This window comes from Oryx dammah, unplaced genomic scaffold (assembly GCF_014754425.2).
Source record: "Oryx dammah isolate SB20612 unplaced genomic scaffold, SCBI_Odam_1.1 HiC_scaffold_17, whole genome shotgun sequence".
NCBI classification, from domain to species: domain Eukaryota; kingdom Metazoa; phylum Chordata; class Mammalia; order Artiodactyla; family Bovidae; genus Oryx; species Oryx dammah.
In genome coordinates, this window is record NW_024070201.1 from 4680183 (window position 1) to 4702596 (window position 22414).

General features: G+C 36.6%; 1 protein-coding gene and 1 non-coding gene across 3 annotated transcripts in view; both read right to left on the bottom strand.

The window, feature by feature from the left end:
- The window catches only part of DYNC2H1 (dynein cytoplasmic 2 heavy chain 1), a 388421-nt gene that overhangs the window by 21794 nt on the left and 344213 nt on the right, over positions 1-22414 (bottom strand). For both annotated transcript variants that reach the window (XM_040257838.1, XM_040257837.1), the window contains 2 exons: positions 11459-11568; positions 8357-8438 (listed from right to left, as the gene is read on the bottom strand). In XM_040257838.1, the coding sequence (XP_040113772.1) occupies positions 8357-8438; positions 11459-11568 (192 nt within the window). The remainder of the gene's footprint in view (positions 1-8356; positions 8439-11458; positions 11569-22414) is intronic.
- Positions 3174-3245, bottom strand: TRNAS-GGA. Its single transcript has one exon. It is a non-coding gene; the product is annotated as a tRNA-Ser (tRNA).

The window sequence follows — 22414 nt, forward strand, 5'->3', positions numbered from 1 at the left end:
AAAATGATAATATTGGTATATCAGAGATTGGAGTGGTATCAACAAATGGTACCCTGTTTCATCTGCAATTCTGCATCAATGGAATGAGAAAAAGCAGAGAGGCCTAAAATACTACTTTTTTTCCTGGAAAAAGATAGTTTGATGGATGTGATAGATCTCCAGGCAAATGTACTTGCTAATACTAAACACAAGAATTTTGGAAGGCTTAACTCCTAGTTATGACAGTACTACGCTAAGGAGCCAGCTACACCAGATGCAGGGACTACCTTAAAGGGGCGGAGCAGAATATGTAACCCAAGAGAAAAGCATAGGAAGGCAGAGTATTCAGCCCTGGGTTCCTGACTCAAACTCATAATCAGATACAGTGACACCTTTCCTGGAAAGGGAGCAGTCAGGTAGAAGGTAGAGAGCGTCTAGGAGTATGAACATTAGTAAACATTCCTCCATATGGAAAAACTACAGGAAAGGGAAATAAAAGTTTTCCTCTAATATCATATTTAAAATACTTGGAAAATTGCCTGATATACAATAAGTGCTCAATATGTATTAGCTATTACTGTTCATTTAAGCTAATCCATCTACTAGTTTCTAGACACTGAGAATTATTTTATATAGTGCATCCATTTAAATAAGACAAAATAAAGGTTTTATTGGAAATTATTTGGATATGCCAGCAAATTTGGAAAACTCAGCAGTGGCCACAGGACTGGAAAAGGTCAGTTTTTGTTCCAATCTCAATGAAAGGCAATGCCAAAGAATGTTCAGACTACTGCACAATTGCACTCATTGCACATGCTAGCAAAGTAATGCTCAAAATTCTCCAAGCTAGGCTTCAACAGTATGTGAACTGAGAACGTCCAGATGTTCAAGATGGATTTAGAAAAGGCAGAGGAACCAGAGATCAAATTGCCAACATTCGTTGGGTCATAAATAAAGCAGGAGAATTCCAGGAAAACATCATTCTACAGCAGAGGTGACCTTGATTCTGTAACAAATAGTGGTATGAAATAAAAAGATGAACTTGATTTAGATGTGAAAAGACATGAGGCACACAATAACCAAACGCAGTGTCTGGACTTTGACCTGAATTTGAACACACTATTGGAAATTATTATTTTTTTTTTTAGGCAGTGGTAAATATTGCTGTGAACTGGCTATTAAAGGATGCCAAGGAAATATTGTTAATTTTTTATGTGTGATAATATATTACATTTATGTAAGAAAATTTTTTTTGAGAAATGGAGAAGTAAAATACCTGGACTTGGCTTCAGCAAAGACAATAAAAAAAGAGAAGAAGAAGAAATATCTCTAAATTTTAAAAACTTTGAATATGGAGATTCATTTTACTATTCTTTCCTCTTCTGTATTTGTTTGTAATTGCTTAATAAGAAAAATAACTAAAAATGATTGGGACTAAACTTGAATGCCAGAAAATGTTTAATTTTCTCTAAGGAATTACCTTCTCTGTCTAGAGCTACTGTCCAATACAGTAGCCAAGGTCACATATGCTATTGAGCACTTGAGATGTTACAAGTCTGAAATGAGATGTGCCATAAATACAGAATATATGATGGATTTCAAGGACTTTGTATAAGAAAAGAGAAAGTAAAATATGTTTTCATAATTTTAAAATATTACATTCTGAAACAACAATGTTGTATATATTAGGTAAAATGAAATAACACTAAAATATTTTTATCTGTGTTTTTTATATTTTAGTGTCACTACTAGAAAATATAAAATTATGTATGCGGCTTGATGTAGGTTGAAGAAAGGAGCATATGCTAGGGAAAGTTATATTCCAGAAAGAAATACAAACAGGTTTCTTAGAAGTTTTTGAAAGCTGGGGAAGGACTAGAACAGTTAATGGAACTTAGTACATAATCCCAGCACTTTGAATTGTCAAGTAAAGTCAGAGGTTTTAGGGTAGAGACACTTCCCAAACAGGAAATTGCAGCCAGTTCTCAGCCTCCTGCTGTATTTGGAGGGCATGAGAAGATAGCATTAAGTTGGCCAGGCTATGAAAGAGTACAGTCAACGACTAATTAAAAGGCCTTTATTTTTCTTTCTGAGAATTTGTATCTACCTAGTTATTTTTGGCAGTGCTGGGTCTCTGTTGCCGCATGGGCGCTGCTCTAGCTGTGGCAAGCGGAAGCTACCCTCGCCTTGTGCTGTGCAGGCTTGTCACTGCAGTGGCTTCTCTTGTTGCAGAGAATGGACTCTAGAGAGTGCAGGGTTCAGTCGTTGCGGCACGTGGGATCAGCAGTTGCAGCTCCCAGGCTCTGTAGCGCAGGCTCAACAGTTGTGGTTAATTGTTCCCTAGCATGTGGGATCTTCTGGGATAAGGATCAAACCTGTGTTTCCTGCACTGGCAGGCAGATTCTTTACCACTGAGCCACAAGAGAAGCCTCTGAAAGCCCATTAAACTGGTGTAAATATAATAAGACACTCAAAGCACTTAATGCTATAAGAATATCAGGTTTAAAACTTTTGATTGCTGCAGTCACTTGAATTTTTAAGAAAAATAATTTTTTGTTGACCTAGGTTTATATCACATTATCTTGGAAACACCAAATCATTTTAGAGATTGACTTTCATAGAAAATCATATTGCTAAGCATTCTTAAAGTTCCCCCATGATTTAAAAATAATATCTACTTGATGATGACAGTTTTAAAAATGAAAACTATCAGAAATATATGTCTTAAAATGACAAAAGCAAACAAGTGGGAGCTCATTAAACTTAAAAGCTTTTGCACAGAAAAGGAAACTATAAGCAAGGTAAAAAGACAAGCCTCAGAATGGGAGAAAATAATAGCAAATGAAACTGACAAAGGATTAATTTCCAAAATATACAAGCAGCTCATACAACTCCATACCAGAAAGACAAACAACCCAATCAAAAAGTGGGAAAAAGACGTAAACAGACGTTTCTCCAAAGAAGACATACAGATGGCTAACAAACACATGAAAAGATGCTCAACATTGCTCATTATTAGAAACTGCAAATCAAAACTACAATGAGATATCAGAATGAAGTGAAGTGAAGTGAAGTCGCTCAGTCATGTCTGACTCTGCGACCCCGTGGACTGCAGCCTACCAGGCTCCTCCCTCACATGGGATTCTCCAGGCAAGAGTACTGGAGTGGGTTGCCATTTCCTTCTCCAGGGGATCTTCCCAACCCAGGGATTGAACCTGGGTCTCCTGCCTTCCAGGCAGACGCTTTAACCTCTGAGCCACCAGGGAAGCCCAAGATATCAGAATGGCCATCAACAAACAGTCTACAAACGATAAATGCTGGAGAGGGTGTGGAGAAAAGAGAATGCTCTTGCACTGTTGGTAGGAATGTAAACTGATACAGCCACTATGGAAGACGGTATGGAGATTCCTTAAAAAAAATCCAGGAATAAAACCACCATGTGACCCAGCAATCCTACTCCAAGGCATATACCCTGAGAAAACCAAAATTTAAAAAGACCAAAATTGAAAATGTATCTCATTGTTCACTGCAGCACTGTTTACAATAGCTAGAACATGCAAAAAACCTAGATGTCCATAGATGGATGGATAAAGAAATTGTGGTAGATATACACAATGGAATATTACTCAACCATAGAAAGGAACACATTTGAGTCAGTTCTGATGAGGCGGATGAACCTAGAACCTATTATACAGAGTGAAGTTAAGACAGAAAAAAAGATAAATATCTAGATTCTGTATATATTCTAACACATATATACAGAATCTAGAAAAATGGTACTAAAAGAATTTATCTACAGGACAGCAGTGGAGAAACAGACATAGAGAATAGACTTATGGATACGGGGAGAGGGGAGGAGAGGGTGAGGTGTATGGAAAGAGTAACATGGAAACTTACATTACCATATGTTAAATAGATAGCCAATGGGAATTTGCTGTATGGCTCAGGAAACTCAAACAGGGGCTCTGTATCAACCTAGAGGGGTGGGCTGGGGAGGGAGATGGGAGGGAGGTTCAAAAGGGAGGGGATATATGTATAACTATGGCTGATTCATGTTGAGGTTTGACAGAAAAGAGCAAAATTCTGTAAAGCAACTATCCTTCAATAAAAAAAAAAAAAAAGAGGTCCTGTCACTGAATACTGGTTGGTCTATTTGAGTGGAAAGATGAAGAGAGAGAGGTTATATTTTGTATTTTCCTCTGGACTGTAATTATCATAGTTGGTAGACATAAGGCCATAGTAATGCCAATAAACTATTTCAAAATGTCAGTTAAAAATAAAAGAATTATTTAAGGTTTTTTTTTTTTGGTAAGTTTTCCACTGCTGGACTGACAAGCTACAACTGGCAGCTCGCACTCATTTGGGGAAGATGTGTCTGAAGCTTGTAACTCCTAATTCTGATGAGCCCATTCTCCTCATGAAATCTCAAATGTCTAAATCTCCAATTTCCTCATTGTTTTAACTTTTATTTTCTGGTAAGCTCTAAAAGAGAGGGAGTTGAAATACAAATAGTATAACCACTTGGTAAATGGGCCAACCCTAGCCTGGGATGAAGCAGCCCAAATGACCTGGCAAGCATAAGTGGCTTTAATATGCTACTAGGTCCCAAAGTAGCAGCAGCTTTCAGGTATCTCAGAGAACCGTGCATTATTAACAAGAGTATAATGTGTTTAATAAGCCTGATTTGCCAAGGTAGAAGACTTGATTTTGCCCTTTGTGTTTGGCGGCATTGGCAGTCAAGGAGGGAACTGGAAGCAGCCCAGGTTTGCCAGAGCCAAACTTCCACAGCCTTGGGCATATCGAGCATGCAGGCTAAACAGGTGTTTAATTGATGCATTTTTTAGTACTAAGTTTCACAACTGTTAACAAATAACAAATCAATAACGGAAGTGAGGAAATTTTAGAGGGCCATGTTCAGGATCTAAAAAAATCAATATACATAACATATTCTCTTAAGCAGGTCTAAGGGGTTTGAGATATTGATTGATGTGGGAACTATAGCCTTGCTTGAAGATTTCACTAGTTGAATTCAGTCTAGGGTGGTAGAGACTGAAAAAATTTAAAGCCAGTTAAGTTTTACAGTGACAATAAAATTTAAACGTAAGTCAAATTCAAAATTTTCCTATCAAAACCATCCTTTCATTGAAAATTTGGTTAAAAGGAACCTAAGTCAATTATTTAAAACTTACTGATTATGCCAACTGCAGTGAGGGGTTGTAGTTATAACTATAAAAAGTTGTAAAAACTTTTTATCTGAGAAATATAAACTGCAGGTAAGAAATTAGGAAATATGCTCCTATTGTTTACATGAATGAGGGGACAGAGAGGAAAAATTCTGTTGCATCAACTCAAATCCCATATGAAGGGATGTTTTTCTTAACTTAAAGTTTAAGACATAATTCTATAAAACTTAATCCTAAACATACTGACCAACAAATATTTTAGTTTTTAACAATAAAGTTGCTTTTATAAATGTCAAATGAAAAATGAAAGAATTCTGCTTCACTAGATAAAAGCAGAGAACTTTATACTAAAACATACTTTTGTCTCTAATTATAAAAAACACATACTGCCTAATAAAACCTAATCCAAAGCTAGAGAAATAAATAAAAACACACACACAAATATAGGTTTTCAGAGACCTCGTAATAAACATGTCAAGGAAATTATTATTTATATCCATGATAAAAGAGACAACAAAGGCTCAGACTGCTCTATTAATTACTTTAAAAAGTCACATGGCTCTGTTGGGTGACTTAAGATCAGAATTGTGTTTTACTGTCAACCTTCCCCCCTCCCATTTATAAAAGAAAACATATACACTTGGGATTTTCTGATTGTAGATCATTTTATTTCATTTTGTAAGAACAGAGGGATAATAGTTCAGGAAATATGACACCTTGACACAGAATTAAATAAAATTTGTTTCTCTTGTTTTTTATAGCAGTCTACCTAAATAATGATACTACATTCCATGTGTATGCTAAGAGACCACACAATCAGGTAAGTGCATGATTCATGCGTTTCCTCCTTCTCCTTAATGACTAGGCCACAGTTTATGTGTACCAATAATAATTAAGGTAGCTTTTATGGGCTAGAGGTTAAGGTTAAAATGCAAAGGATGAACAAGAACCTGCTAATTTTGCTTCAAGAGAGAATGTTTTTGTAATCTATAAAGCCAAAAGGGAAAGACCTAACTTATTGTCAATGATCAAATTTCTGGCACACTATACCATTACAGTTGATTTTGCTGCTGAAGGCAATGGAACCCCACTCCAGTACTCTTACCTGGAGAATCCCATGGACGGAGGAGCCTGGTAGGCTGCAGTCCATGGAGTTGCTAAGAGTTGAACACGACTGAGCGACTTCACTTTCACTTTTCACTTTCATGCAGTGGAGAAGGAAATGGCAGTCCACTCCAGTGTTCTTGCCTGGAGAATCCCAGGGACGGGGGAGCCTGGTAGGCTGCCGTCTATGGGGTTCCACAGAGTCGGAGAGTTGATGTTATTAAGGCCTATTATAGTACCTCTCTTATTGTTGGTCTGCCACTCAACAATACAACTAGAATATAATTGAGTGTTTATTATGTATGAGGTATTGTTGGAGATATTTGAGAAACAAGAAAACTGGAAAAAAAAACAAGTCTATTCTCATGGGGCTTACATTCTAGTAGAGTAAGACAAACAACAGATAACAAATATAATAAATTATATAGTATGTTAGAAACTAGTAGTGATATGAAAGGAAAATCATTGACCTGGAAACTAGGATTATGAAACAGAATTTCTGATAGGTCAGTTGCCTAAGGTTAACTAAGTTAAAGAAATATAGTCTTACATTAATTGTGTGTGTGTGTGTCTGTGTGTGCATGCACATGGTCAGGCATGTCTGACTCTTTGTGACTCCATGGACTGTAGCCCTCCAGGCTCCTCTTGTCCATGGGATTTCTCAGGCAATAATATTGAAATGAACTGCCATCTCCTCCTCCAGCGGATCTTCTTGCCTCCAGGATCAAATCTGCATCCCCTGGGTCTCCTGTGTTGCAGGCAGATTCTTTACCCACTGAGTCATCGGGGAACGCCCTTACATTAACTTTAACTATATGTTAAAACACTGAACTAGATGCTGAAGATCTGAAGATAGATAAGACAGTCTGTCTTCGATGACATTACTGTCTCATAAGACGGACCAAATAGATATACAGAGATAACCACCCTAAACCATGCAGCATCACGTGCTGCTGTTCAGTCACTAAGTCAGGTCTGACTCTGCGACGCTAGGAAGTGCTGTGTGCCAGGTTTCCCTGTCCTTCACTACCTCCCCGAGTTTGCTCAAACTCATGTCCATTGAACAAGTGATATCATCCAACCATCTCATCCTCTGTCGTCCCCTTTTCCTCTTGACCTCAATCTTTCCCAGCATCAGGGTCTTTACCAATGAGTCAGTTTTTCGCTTCAAGAAGGCAATTCTATGTGTGAGAATGTGAATGGGGAATGGTAGAGAGGTGAAGAAGATGACGTGGAAGAAGGCTGGAGTTGCTGGGGAAAGGATTTCATTAGTTTTGTCATTATATTTGAATGGATATTATTATCTATTATTGCAAGAGTAATGAATGCACTTTTAGCAGTAAAGCTGCTATGAAAATTTGTATGTCAAAAGATGGTTTAATTTTTTTTAATATGGTAGATTTGATTTTAGCAGACACCTAATGCATTAACAAACTGTAAACTATCTAAGGACAAGATTTAATTTAAAATGTTAATATACATTTACACGTACTTTGAAAGTGAAAGTGACAGTAGCTCAGTTGTGTCTGACTCTTTGCGACCCCATGGACCATAGTCCATGGAATTCTCCAGAACAGAATATTGGAGTGGGTAGCTTTTCCCTTCTCCAGGGGATCTTCGCAACCCCACATTGTGGGGGGATTCTTTACCAGCTGAGCCACAAGGGAAGCCCAAGAATACTGGAATTGGTAGCCTATCCCTTCTCTAGTGGATCTTCCCGACCCAGGAAACAAAGTGGGGTCTCCTGGGTTGCAGACGGATTCTTTACCAACTGAGCTATCACATTCTTTATTGTATAGCAAGTATTTATTAACTTGAACGTTAGAAGAGGTAATATAACAACTTCAAGATTCATATCATTTTTAATGAGTTATATTTTCAGATATGTTATATTCCTAATATTCTTATTTTTGTATTAGAACAGGTTGTATTTTGTACAGTTTCATGTTAAATCTTACCTTACTTTGATTTTTCACATTACAGGTAATACAATCTATCTCTGGTGACTGAGACTGGAGGAGAATTTCTTTATCATAGTTGGTACTTATATAATCTTTGACTCAGATAAATATCTAAATTCAGTCTCATACCTTAATTTGAAGCTTTGCTTCTTGTAGACGACCTTTCCACGATGCCACAAATTTGAGGCTATCCACAGAACAGACCATAGCTCTGTAAAAGTGAAATGTCAAATGTCAGAAAGCAATAATTTTCAGGAGCTATAGAATATATTGACTATCACCCTTAATGCAGGTATATGAGGGGGTTTCAATAAATGTTTACCAGCTCAACTGAAATACTGATATTTATAATAAGCTCTCAAGGTTCAACCAATTTGAAGATCCCCTAAAGCACAAAAAACAACTATATTTTTTCCCAGTGTATTTTTGGAAATGTCTCTTTCATTACATTCCAACTTAAAAATTATAGACTATATATGACATGATAATCCATATTTGTCTTACAACAGTTTGATATTAACCATCAAATACTGTTTCCCACCAAGAAGCCTAGTCAGCATTGTCTAAGAGGAATTTCATCTACAAAAAGGATGAAAATATTTTCATTCAGTTCAAAATGGCAGCCACTACTCACATGCGGCTATTGAGAACTGCAAATGTGGCTAGTATATTGAGAAATCATATTTTTTCTTTGACCTCTCTTTTATGAAATTGTTTATTTCTTCTGATATTAAGCTGAACAAGCTGTTTATATATATATTTTGGATACTGACCCCTTGGCCATTATTTCCCCCATTCCATTTTGTTGATGGTTTTCTTTGTGGTACAAAAGCTTTTAAGCTTAATGAGGTCCAATTTGTTTGAGACCCTCTGTGCTTCCTGTACTTGGATATCTATTTCTTCTTTCAGGTTTTTGAAGTTGCAGCATAATTTCCTCAAATACATTTCCATTCTTCTCTCTTCTCCTTCTGTAACTAATATAATGTAAAAGTGAGGATACAATGTTCTCAGGGATATTTGTTTCTTGAATTGCTTTTTTGTTTTCCTTTCTGGTGTTCTGACTGAATGATTTCCATTATTCTATCTTCCAGATTGCTTATTTGTTCCTCTGTATCAGTTAGTCTGCTATTCATTCCTTTTAATGTGTTTTTTTTTTTAATTTCAGCTATTGAATTATTTATTTTTAACTGGGTCTTTATGTTTTCTGGCTCCTAGTGAAGAAGCTCATCTTTTAGATCAATTCCTTTTCCTAACTCAGTTAACATTTTCACTTCCAACATTTTTAATAATTTATCTTATAAATTGTTTATTTCTCTTTCATTATCTATTTTTTCAGGGGTTTTCTCTTGCTTTTTTCAGTTAGGAGTAGCTCCTCTGGCTTTTCCATTTTACTTACTTACTCTGCCTCTATGAATTTAGGTGAAACAGTTACTTATTACATCTTATAGGGGTATTCTTATGTGGGAGTATCTTGATGTAGACCCCATGTGCTCAATGCATTTGATGGGAGAGCTAGATCTGATGTGGGTGCCAGTCACGTCTTTCCTCAGAGTGTGCTGTCAGCTATCACTTTGGTAAGGCTTGAATCTGAAGACAGAGTTGGCCCGGGGTGTGAGGCAAAGCTTCCTCTCTGGTCAGTGGCCATCGCCACCCTATTAAGGGAAGGTCTGACCCTCTGTGGCAGGAGTGGAAGATCTGTGCGTCAGGCATGAGTTGGCTCCATTTTCCATTAAGTGTGTCTTCTCCCCACACCAGGAACTTTGTCCCTGGAGGGGAGTGCTGAAGCAAGTGAGGTTCCTGTGCATAAAGCTGCCCAGTGTGCTGACTGTGTAGGCACCCGTGGTTCTGCTCAGACACAGCACACGGTCAAGTCTTTCCCTGCTCACATCTGCTCAGGTCCAGCGCTGTGCTGAGGCATGGACTGAGTGAGGCCAGAGTGTTTGCTTGGCTTGGGCTGTGGCTGTGACGGGGTGGATGCGGCAGACCACGCATCCGCTACAGCAGCCCTCTCTCTGCCCCGTGGTGGGGGCAAGGCCTCTGTGTCTCTCACAGCTGATCACATCTTCAGCACCCTCTATGTTCCACAGAGGAGGCAGCGCCTGTGTGGTTTTCTTTCACCCCCGTGGGGTGGGAAGTTAAGCTGTAGGATACAGTAGCCGCTCTCATAAATCCGGGATGCTTCTGGGGCACCACTTGAGTAGGTGTCAACAACGGCCACCACAGACCCCCCAGGGTCCAGCTCAGGACCGAGTCCCCTCTGCATGCTAAGGCACAGTCTTTTCCCAGGTCCTGGTCATCTCAGATCCAGGGCCACACTGTGGCATGGAGCATATGGGGCCAGAGATTTGCTTGGCTCGGGCCGGGGCATACAATGAGGCAGTCACGGGAAGCCCTGCAGCTGCTCGAGCAGACCTCTGTCCACCCTGCCTCAGGGTGAACCAGTGTGCACACACTTGTCTTGCATGGAGTCCCGCCTTCCTCATGCTTTCTGTCTGTCCCAACAGCCCTCCAACCAGCAAAGGGGGTTTGCCTCCTCCATGCAGGACCCCAGGAATGGGATGCCCAGTCTGTAGTTTGATGTAGTATGAGGGTCTGCCCATAAAATCCCCTTTTCCCTGAGTCTCCTTCTCAAGGTCACAGGTCATGACTTGATTGCTTTTCTTTCCTTCCTACACAATTATACGTGTTTTTTTTTCTTACAGCCTTGATTATAAAGGAGTTCTTCTACCAGTTTCTGGTGAGTTTTCAGTGAGAATTGTTCCACACATAGATATATTTTTGAAGTGTTCATGGGGGGATGTGAGGTCCACATCCTCCTACTCCACCATCTTGGTCTCCTTGCTGCTGCTGCTAAGTCACTTCAATCATGTCGGATTCTGTGTGACCCCATAGATGGCAGCCTTAATCCTATTTAATTTTAATTCATTAGAATTTAAATAGCTCTATTTGACTTCTGCCTACCATACTGGACACAATAGGTCTAGAAAGATAAATGACCAAAATGTCAAAAATTAGAGTTTGTTTATGTGAATTCTAATAAAAAAATCATATCATATTTCAAAAGCAACGCTCTCTAAAAGTTAACTGTTATTAACAGTAAGGTACCACGAAATAACACAACTATTTGGATTCGACAATAAATTTATTTCTTGACAATCAAGCAAATGTGATCAGAAGTGAACAAAGTGCACAATTAACCTCTCAGACAAATAAGTGCTTCACTCTGTTTACCTTGCAGTTTCCTGGCGCAGAGCGTTGAGAAACGTGTCTGGATGGAAGAGCTCTGATAGGTCAAGTGTGTCAGAGAGAAGAGTCTGTTTCTCAGCTCTCTCTACCCAGTTCTAGAAGGAGGGAAATACACAAATACACGTTTAAAAAGCTTTGCAGATTTGAAAGATAAAGATCTATTAAAGAAAAACTATGCAGAAATCATTTTCAACGAGGAAGTTATGCAATTTCCAAATGCTCTGAAATGATGTGTAGGGAAAAAACTTCCACTGTATGTTATGAAATCTACTGTAGCTTTTTGGCATAATATCCATCTATCACACAAAAAAACTTCTTTGCACAACCTTTTGTCAGGGCTTAGTGTTAGCTGCTCAGCTGCATCCAACTCTTTGCGACCCTGTGGACTGTAGCCCGCCAGGCTCCTCTGTCCATGGAATTCGCCAGGCAAGAATACTGGAGTGAGTTGCCATTCCCTTCTCCAGGGGATCTTTTTGTTAATAGAGATCTACTCAGAATAAAAACTGCAAAATATGACATTTAATCTTATATATGGCATTTCAGTCTGGACTAGTACTTCTTCTACTGATGACTCACCTTTCAAAGTGTGCTCTGGAGATACTTAGTATCTAGGTCTAAAACTAGAGTTCCCAAGGTTGCTAATTCTTGGCAAGGCAAACTGGATTTGTGTTCCAGATTTAACTGCAAATTTGCCATTTTACTAAATCAAGTATTATAGTGGAGAGTAATGTCCAAGAAAAAATAATTTTTTTGTTAAAACAGGTTTTTTTTAATAGTCTTCTCTACTTATCTGCCACTTTATAAATCAATTTATACTCCATTTGGAGAAAGAAACATTATCATAAAGTATGTTTGATAAGTATAATGAAAGATTGATATTTGGAACAAATAAAAACAACAAAGTCATGTCCAAATTTGTTATATGCTTTCCATGTATTGGCCAATTTTATGCTTACCACAGTCCTGAAATTGGTTAATATCCCCATTTTACAATCAGAAAATGGAGGCATGGTGAGGTTAAGGGTCTTGCCCAAAGTCACATAGTGTTGGAGTCAGATAATAAACTCAGATGGTTTGTTTCTCTGTAGTATTTCCTGGCAGTACTATTGTACCTTAAGAGATAGATAGCTTTGCTGACAATTTCTTAATCAGTTTGCTATTTCAGCTGGTACACAGAGATGGTACCACAGCAACTTTCAGAACTCTCATTTACTTAGTAATTAATTTTGCATGATTTATAAAGTCTAGGAAAAATAATTTAATGTATCACTGTGTAGTGGAGAAGGAACTCCTCCACTGGGACCACTCTAGTATTCTTGCCTGGGAAATTACATGGACAGAGGAGCCTGGTAGGCTATAGTTTATGGGGCTGCAAAGAGTTGGACATGACTTCGCAACTACAAGATTATTGTGCAGACAGGCTGTGTTTCATGTCCTGTAACACTCTGTTATCCATCTAAGCATTTATATCTGTCAGCAGGTCTAGAATAGGAGAAATTAAAATCTCCAAAGCTAGTGTGCTTGCATTAATTAATATCTTCATGCATTTAACTACTATTCCCACCTTACAATGAGGAGCAAAAATGTTCCTATGTCCATCCTACCAATTGATAATATGTTGATTTTATAGTTAGAAAAGACTGTATTTTTCTTTTAAATTTTTGTTGGAGTATAGCTGATTTATAACACTGGATTAATTTTAGGTGTACAGCAAGGTGAATCCTTACACATATACTATGTATATCCACTCATCTTTTTTTAGATTTAAAAAAACATAGACTTCACAAGTTATTATTAAAAAAGACACATACAGAATATCTGATGAAAATATGTTCAGAACTAATTATGTTAATGGTTAAATTTATGATTTTGGACTACTACTCATATAAAGTTAATTATGAGGAATTATTTAAAATTTTAAAACATGTGTTACTAAAATAAATCATTCAATCAAGACAAATTTACAGATAAATCAGTTACCTATTTGGGAGGAAAACATCCTTAATTAAAATAAAGCCTAAAACCTAGATTCATTTCTATTCTATTATTCCTCAACTCCCCAAAATATAAATAGATATATATGTATTTTTAAAATATAGAAATGATTAAAAAGATATCTCTTTAACCAAGTATAATTACTTTTTCTTAGATATTGTCCTTTTAATAATGACATTTTAAAATAACAGTCCATAAAGTAGATATACCATAAAGCATTTATTTTTCAATAATTTATAATTACATATAACAAAGATCATTTATTCGTTATCAAATATTTTACATCTGCCTTCTGTTTTCATTATCTAACCATAGACAACAAATTATGCTTCCATGACCCATTTTTATTGTACATATTAATTTCTATTATCTTAAAACAACTATTTTAAAATAATCACTTACTGTATAAATATATCAAATTATACTATTATTTCAAAAAATCCTTTAATTTTGAATTCAGAAACTCCAAGAGTTGTTGCTAACAATGGATGTGCATATGTTCAAATTAATTAAAATTTAGAGTGTGGCTGATAATCAGAATTTTACTTCGTTAAAGTTTCAATTAAAATAATTAGTCAAGAATAAGCTTCTTTAGTAAAAATGTTTTTATTAATCTATAGTAAAAATAACCTGTTAGTCTATTAAACTTAAACTAAAGCAAAGGTATATTTGATAAGATAAAGTTTAAATAAAAAAGATTCTTTTAATGTATAGTATCTTTGAACAGGAAACTACATAAAATAAAGAGCCAAAACTGGAGTGAGTAGCCATTCCTTTCTCCAGGGCATCTTCCCAACCCAGGGATTGAACTCAGGTCTTCCATTGCAGGCAGATTCTTTATCAGCTGGGCCACTGGGAAAGTCCTTTAAATTTTTAATAACTACATTAAATCTGCTCATGCATGTTTATAGAAGCTTTTATTCATAACCGCCAAAACTTAGAAGCAACAAAAATATATCCTTTAGTAGGTGAATGGACTAATCAACTCTGGTATATTGTGACAATCGAATATTATTCAGTACGAAAAACCGATGAACTATCAAGCCATGAAAAGACATGGAGAAAACTTAAACACATACACCTAAGTGAAAGAAATAATTCTGAAAAAAACTTTACATAGTATATGATTCCAACTATATAACATTTTGGAAAAGGCCAAATTGTGGAGACAGTAAAAAGATCAGTGGTTAGCAGGGATGATGGAGCAGAGAGAAATAATAAATAGGAAGAACACAGAATTTTTAGGGCAGTGAAAATACTCTGTATGTTATTAAAATAATGGGTATACGCCACTGTATGTTTGCCCAATCCACAGAATGCCAACCATCGAGTGAACCCTAAGGTAAACTATGGGCATGGGTGATTAGATGTGTCAACACAGATTCACCCTTGGTAAAAATGTACAGTTCTTCAGAGTTGATAATGAGGGAGTCTAGCATGTGTTTGTGCAGGGAATATATGGGAAATCACTGTACCTTCATCTCAATTTTGTTGTAAGCCTAAGATTGGTCTAAGAAATAGTCATTTTTTTAAAATGACATTTATATTCATTTAAAAGAACAGAAATAAAGACAATTAAACAGCATAACCTTTAATGAGCTTTGGACTGAACTTTCAACAAAGTTACAGACATTACTGGCAGTTATTTTTCAGTAAATGTTTCTCCTTTATTCCACTCCAGATTACAGGCCATGCTCTTATGTTTGAGACTAAACATAAGACCTGTGCCTCTCCTATGATTATGAGACTACATATCTATAATTCTTCAAATGCTTTGTAATAGAGGTAATTATGGATGTAAGCAAACAAATAATAGAACTGAACAACTTAGTGGGGTTGGACAATTTCTTAAATACTATAAACACACACACACCAAGATTCATAGACAGAAAAACTTCTAAACTACGATGAACCACAGAGATCATCAACATTTCCTTATTATAATATACAGAAAATGATTTTTCCCAGGTGATACAAGACAATTTAAAAATACTGCAAGATTTTATTTTAAAAAGGCTAATGATGAAGTAGAATGCATAAACAGAAAGGGCATTCCTTCACTCATTCAGAAACACTTGCTGAAGGCAAGGAGCTTATCATCTAGTTAGGAGAGACCAAACATGCATAAATCACTGTGCTAAAAGAGGTAAGGGGAAAGATCATACTAGACATGAATAATGTATCATGAATGATCTGCTCCTATATGGACCAAAATATATAGAATTTTGAAGGAAAAAACTGTTCTGCTAAGAATTTAACATCTAGTTAACTTCCATTTGTAAATACAGATAAGTATCATTCTTTATGCCAGAGTTCAGAAAATAAATAAACCATACTTCTGTATCTTTTTTCTTGTAAATACTACTCAAAAATGTTTTCCAACTGTTTTATGTATTACTCAAACCTAAGATTTTTTAAAGATGTAGGAGTAAGTTAAATCATTTAAATATAGAAATACATCTAAATGGTGGTTATCACAGACCACTGGGGAATGGAAAAGTTCAATAAATGGTGCTGGTGGAAAATGATTAACTTTTTAGAGGAAAAAAGTTTAAACTTTAATTCTTATCCAGCCTAAATTTATGTTAATTGCATTAAGAGTTGAACTAATATTGAAAAAGAGAAAGCCAATTCAAGACAAAGGAAAAATAAGATTGATTATGTCTGATTAGAAAAATAGATTATAAAAATTCTGTATATAAAAATTACCATAAAAAGGTAAAAAGCCACTGAAATTAAATTTGGAAAAAAATTTCCACAAATATGGAAATGAATTAGTAACATTAAAGTAACTATAGATTGCATACATGCTTATTGAAACATAAAAGACAATATCATCCTTAAAAAAGTAAGATATGCTTTTAGTCCTTCAGAATAGCAGAATGAGAAGTGAAAAGCTCAAGTGTTGGCAAGTATACTACACGGACAAAATTTTTGTAGAGTATACACTGGTGTAATATTTTTATAAGTAATTTGATTAATGTGCCAAAAGCTTTAAAAATTTCAAGCCATTTACTCAGTAATTCCTTTTATTGGGATGTAATTAAGGAAATAATCAAGAGATTATTAAGGTTTGCTCATTTAAGATTATTTGCAGTATGAAGAAATTCGTTGTTGTTGTTCAGTCACTCAGTTGTGTCTGACTCTTTGCAACCCATGGACTGCAGCATGCCAGGCGTCCCTGTCCTTCACCATCTCCTGGAGCTTGCTCAAACTCAAGACCCTTGAGCCGGTGATACCATCCAACCATCTCATCTTCTGTTGTCCCCTTCTCCTCCTGCCTTCAATCTTTCCCAGAATCAAGGTCTTTTCTAATGAGATGGCTCTTTGTATCAGGCGGCCAAAGCACTGGAGCTTCAGCATCAATCCTTCCAGGGTTGACATCCTTTAGGATTGACTACTCTGATCTCCTTGCAGTCCAAGGGACTCTCAAGAGTCTTCTCCAATACCACAGTTCAAAAGGATCAATTCTTCGGGGCTCACCTTTTTTATAGTCTAACACTCACATCCATACATGACTACTAGAAAAACCATAGATTTGACTAGATGGACTTTTGCCAGCAAAGTAATGTCTTTGCAGTGATTTTAGAGCCCAAGAAAATAAAGTCTGTCACTGTTTCCATTGTTTCCCCATTTATTTGCCATGAAGTGATGGAACCGGATGCCATGATCCTTGTTGTCTGAATGTTGAGTTTCAAGCCAGCTTTTTCACTCTCCTCTTTCACCTTCAAGAAGAAACTCTTTAGTTCTTCTTTGCTTTCTGCCATAAGGGTGGTATCATCTTCATATCTGAGGTTTTGATATTTCTCCTGGAAATCTTGATTCCATCTTGTGCTTCATCCAGCCTGGCATTTCTCATGATTTACTCTGCATGGATTTTAAATAAGCAGTGTGACAATATGCAGCCTTGACATACTCCTTTCCCAATCTGGAACCAGTGCATTGTTTCATGTTCAGTTCTAACTGTTGCTTCTTGACCTGCACACACGTTTCGCAGGAGACAGTTAATGGGGTCTGGTATTCCCATCTCTTGAGGAATTTTCCACAGTTTTCTGTGATCCACATAGTCAAAGGCATTAATGTAGTTAATGAAGCATAAGTAGATGCTTTTCTGGAATTCTTTTGCTTTTTCTGTGATTCAACAGATGTAGGCAACATGATCTCTGGTGCCTCTGCCTCTTCTAAACCCATCTTGAACATCTGGAAGTTTTCAGTTCACACACTGTTGAAGCCTAGCTTGGAGAATTTTGAGCATTACTTTGATGGTATGAAAAATGAGTGCAATTGTGTGGCAGTTTGAACATTCTTTGGCATTGGCCCTTCTTTGGGATTGGAATGAAAACGTACCTTTTCCAGTCCTGTGGGCACTGCTGAGTTTTCCAAATTTGCTGGCATATTGAGTGCAGCACATTAACAGCATCATCTTTTAGGATTTGAAAGGAATGTATGTACACCCGTGGCGGATTCATGTCAAAGTATGGCAAAACCAATACAATATTGTAAAGTAATTAGCCTCCAATTAAAATAAATTTATACTAAAAAAAAATAAAGATAAAGATAGCAAAGTAAAAAAAAAAAGAAAATAGCTCAGCTGGAATTCCATCACCTCTGCTAGCTTTGCTCACAGTGATGCATGCATGCTTCCTAAGGCCCAGTGACTTCACACTCCAAGATATATGACTCTAGGTGAATCATATGACTCATATATGACGCTAGGTGCGTAATCACACCATTGTGGTTATCTGGGTCATTAAGACCTCTTTTTGTACAGTTCTTCTGTGTATTCTTGCCACCTCCTCTTAATACCTTCTGCTTCTGTTAGGACCATACAGTTTCAGTCCTTTATTGTGCACATCTCTGCATGATATGTTTTCCTTGGTATCTCTAATTTTCATGAAGAGATCTCCAGTCTTTCCCATTCGATGTTTTCCTCTATTTTTTCCTTTAATTGAAAATAGAAATTATGTATAATGTATATGTGCTGTGCTTATTTGCTCAGTCATGTCCGACTCTTTGCAACCCATGGCCTGCAGCCCGCTAGGCTCCTCTGTCCATGGGATTCTCCAGGCAAGAATACTGGAGTGGGTTGCCATACCCTCCTCCAGGGGATCTTCCTACCCAGAGATCAAACTCAGGTCTCCTGCATTGCTGGTAGATTCTTTACCGACTGGGCCACCAGAGAAGCCCCTATGATAATGTACATAAAATAATATAAATTAGCTAATTAAGTTATGGTACATGAGTACAATAAAACATTATATAACAATGAAAACTAGTATTTGAAAAATATTTGATGACATTGGAAAGTGTACATTACTTAATATATTTATCAGTACTTTGGCCACTTCATGCGAAGAGTTGACTCATTGGAAAAGACTCTGATGCTGGGAGGGATTGGGGGCAGGAGGAGAAGGGGACGACCGAGGATGAGATGGCTGGATGGCATCACAGACTTGATGGATGTGAGTCTGAGTGAACTCCGGGAGATGGTGATAGACAGGGAGGCCTGGCGTGCTGCGATTCATGGGGTCGCAAAGAGTCAGACACGACTGAGTGACTGAACTGAACTGAACTGAACTGAATACATAGTATTAGCCTAATTATGTAAAAATAATTGGACACATAAAAAACATTGATGAAAGTCATTATCAACTTACATCATTTCAACTGGGTCTGGTCTAAACTCTACTAATGACTGTCTTCACTGATATTTTATAGCAATTATTTAGTATAAGATGAAATACATTAATAAACCGATGACATTTTTATTTTGTTTTAATGAACTGTGTTTCTTCAAAAAATGGTATAAGGCCAAGAACAAATAATTTAGGCAATCATTTTTCTCAGTGTGACATCTTTTATGCTTCTTCATCTTTTCTCAAAATTACTTAGTATAAATTACAGATTTAAGGATTTGAGAACAAATTCATCTAGAATTAAAATCTAATATATCCAGATTGAAATTAAGTACATCCAGTCATTAACTGGAGTAAACAACACATTAAAAGTGATTAGCAGGTTGACAACTCTGTACATAAGAAGTTTCCCAGTTTATTGGACAAAAAGATAGTAATAAACTGCAGCTCATCAACAGGTAGATTGTCAGGAATTATACTGGAACTAAAACTTCAGAATTAGTATTAAAGACAAATAACATAGTTCTTCCTAGGAAAGACTTGCCATACCAACTTCAAAACATAGTGGGTGTACTACTAGATAGTTGCCATTCTTTAGTCTAAATTTTTCCTAAATGCAAACCTAGGTTTACATCAACATTGATCAAATCTTGTACATTAGTACTAGTAATACAAGTAATATACTAGTAATATAAATAATTAGTACTAGTAATATAAGCATAGGAGAAAAGATAAATTAAGTAAGCTCCCCAAGTTTCAATTTCAAGTCATTACTTTAAGAAGCCTTGTGAGACTGAGATGTAAAACCTGGAGTTCAAGAGAACAAGACTGATTTGGACAAGCTTTCTAGAGATCTAATCATTTTGAGTTATGATCCTTAAAAAGATAATTTCTTGCCTCATGTACTCCACTAATAAAGTTACCTTGCATATCAACTTTAGAGAACTGTTTTTCTAAAAGTGTATTAAATGTGCTTCAGTTAGATTCCATCCATTTATATTCTGCTAACCATTTAAATTGATTGTAACTCTTCATAGTATCTCAGAATTTTGATGTGCTGTGTTTTGATTTTTACTCAGCTAAATTAATTCCTGATTTTTTTTTGATCTCCTATTCTCAAATCAGTTCAGTTCAGTTCTGTCACTCAGTCATGTCCGACCTGCAATCCCATGGACTGCAGCACTCCAGGCTTCCGTGTCCGTCATCAAATCCCAGAGTCTACTCAAACTTATGCCCATCATGTCAGTGATGCCACGACACAACGGCATCCTTTGTCATTCATTCCCTTCTCCTTTGCCATTCCCTTCTCCTCCTGCTCCTCAGCATCAGGGTCTTTTCAAATGAGTTGGTCCTTTGCATCAAGTAGCCAAAGTATTGGAATTTCAGCTTCAGCATCAGTCCTTCCAAGGAATACTCAGGAGTGATTTCCTTTAGGATGGACTGGTTGGATCTCCTTGCAGTCCAAGGGACTCTCAAGAGTCTTCTCCAACACCACAGTTCAAAAGCATCAATTCTTCTGTGCTCAACTTTCTTTATAGTCCAACTCTCTCATCCATACATGACTACTGGAAAAACCATAGCTTTGACTAGACAGACCTTTGTTGGCAAATGTCTCTGCTTTTTAATATGCTGTCTAGGTTGGTCATAGCTTTCCTTCCAAGGAGTAAGCATCTTTTAATTTCATGGCTGCAGTCACCATCTGCAGTGATTTTGGAGCCCAAGAAAATAAAGTCTCTCACTGTTTCCATTGTTTCCCGATCAAGCTGCAATGAAGTAATGAGACCAGATGCCATGATCTTAGTTTCCTGAATGTTGAGTTGGGAAACAGGCTCTTGGAGGGCACAGTCAACCATTTTGCCTTTTTGCATTTCTTTTTTTGGGGATTGGTCTTGATCACTGCCTCCTGTACAATGTCATGAACCTCCATCCATAGTTCTACTCCCATATTTTATTTAAAAATAGATATTTTTTAAAAAGTAGATATTTAACTTCCAAGTATTTTAAGTTTCTTAAAATCTTTTTGCTACTAATTTCTCACAATTATAAATACTTACAGATTATTTGAGACAAGTTTGATCTATCTACCTTAGTATAATTCTGTGTGCACTTGAAAAGATGTGTACTATGCTGTTGTAGAATGTAATCAAGTGATTTTATAATTAAGTTATTTAATAAAGCTGTTCAAGTTTTCTATATTGCTACTACTTTTCTGTCTAGGATTCTTTCAACTGTTGAGAGAGATACATCATATATTTTTAAACTCTGCTTTTAGATGTATAACAGTTTAGTATTGCTATATTCTTCTGATGACTTGATAACTTTATCATTATAAAATAACCTTCATTATCTCTTGTTATATTCTATGCTTTGAAACTTGCCTTCCCTGATATTAATATAGCTACACAATCATGGCATCTCTTTTTCTATTATTTTGCTTTCAACCTATCTCTGTCTTATTTAAAGTGCAATGCCTGGATGTGTAATGGCACCTTAGCTGGATTTTGTTGTATGCAATCTGATAAATTTTGCCAAAATTTTCGTTGGTAACTTTGAATATTATTTAATGATTTATTTTAAAATTATTTAGGGAATAAATGAGCTTATAAATAGCTACATATTGTAAATAAAAGAAAAGTTTAGGGTTTAGGCTGAGCAAAAGAATTCAGTGAGTAAAATGATGGCTTTAATAATAGTAATTGTCACATTAGTAACATAATAACAAACATATATTTATCACACATATCTCATTCACACAAGTTAATGCCCTTAAAACAGCATACAAGGTCTTCATTGTCTGTCCCTACCCCAAGTCCAACGTCTTTCTGCCACCATATCATTCTAACCTCTGACCACCTTTTCCTTATTTACCAGCCTTCAGTCACACTGGCTTCTCTTTCTCAAAATAATCTTTTGCCTCAGGGTACCTGCTGTTTCCTCTGCCTGAAACTCTCTTCTAGTTGGTATCTTATCTGCAGGGCAATTCCTCAACTTCTTCAGGACCTTGTCAAATACCACCATACCAAAGATTTCTTCCATAATTCTACCATTTTAACGCAAGTAATTTTTATATACATTTTACATTTATATATAGTGCTCTATATGCTATTAATAGAAATTAATGCTATAGCAAATGACTTGCAGAATCTCAGTCACCTGGCCAGAGATTAGGCCTGAGCCTTTGGAGTGGAAGCACTCAGTCCAGGACCCTAGGCTGTTGGAGAACTCCTGACCCCAGGGAGTACTAGTGAGAACTCCCAGGAAGGGCTCCATCTGTATACAAGACCAGCATCACTGGACTGCCAGTAGCACC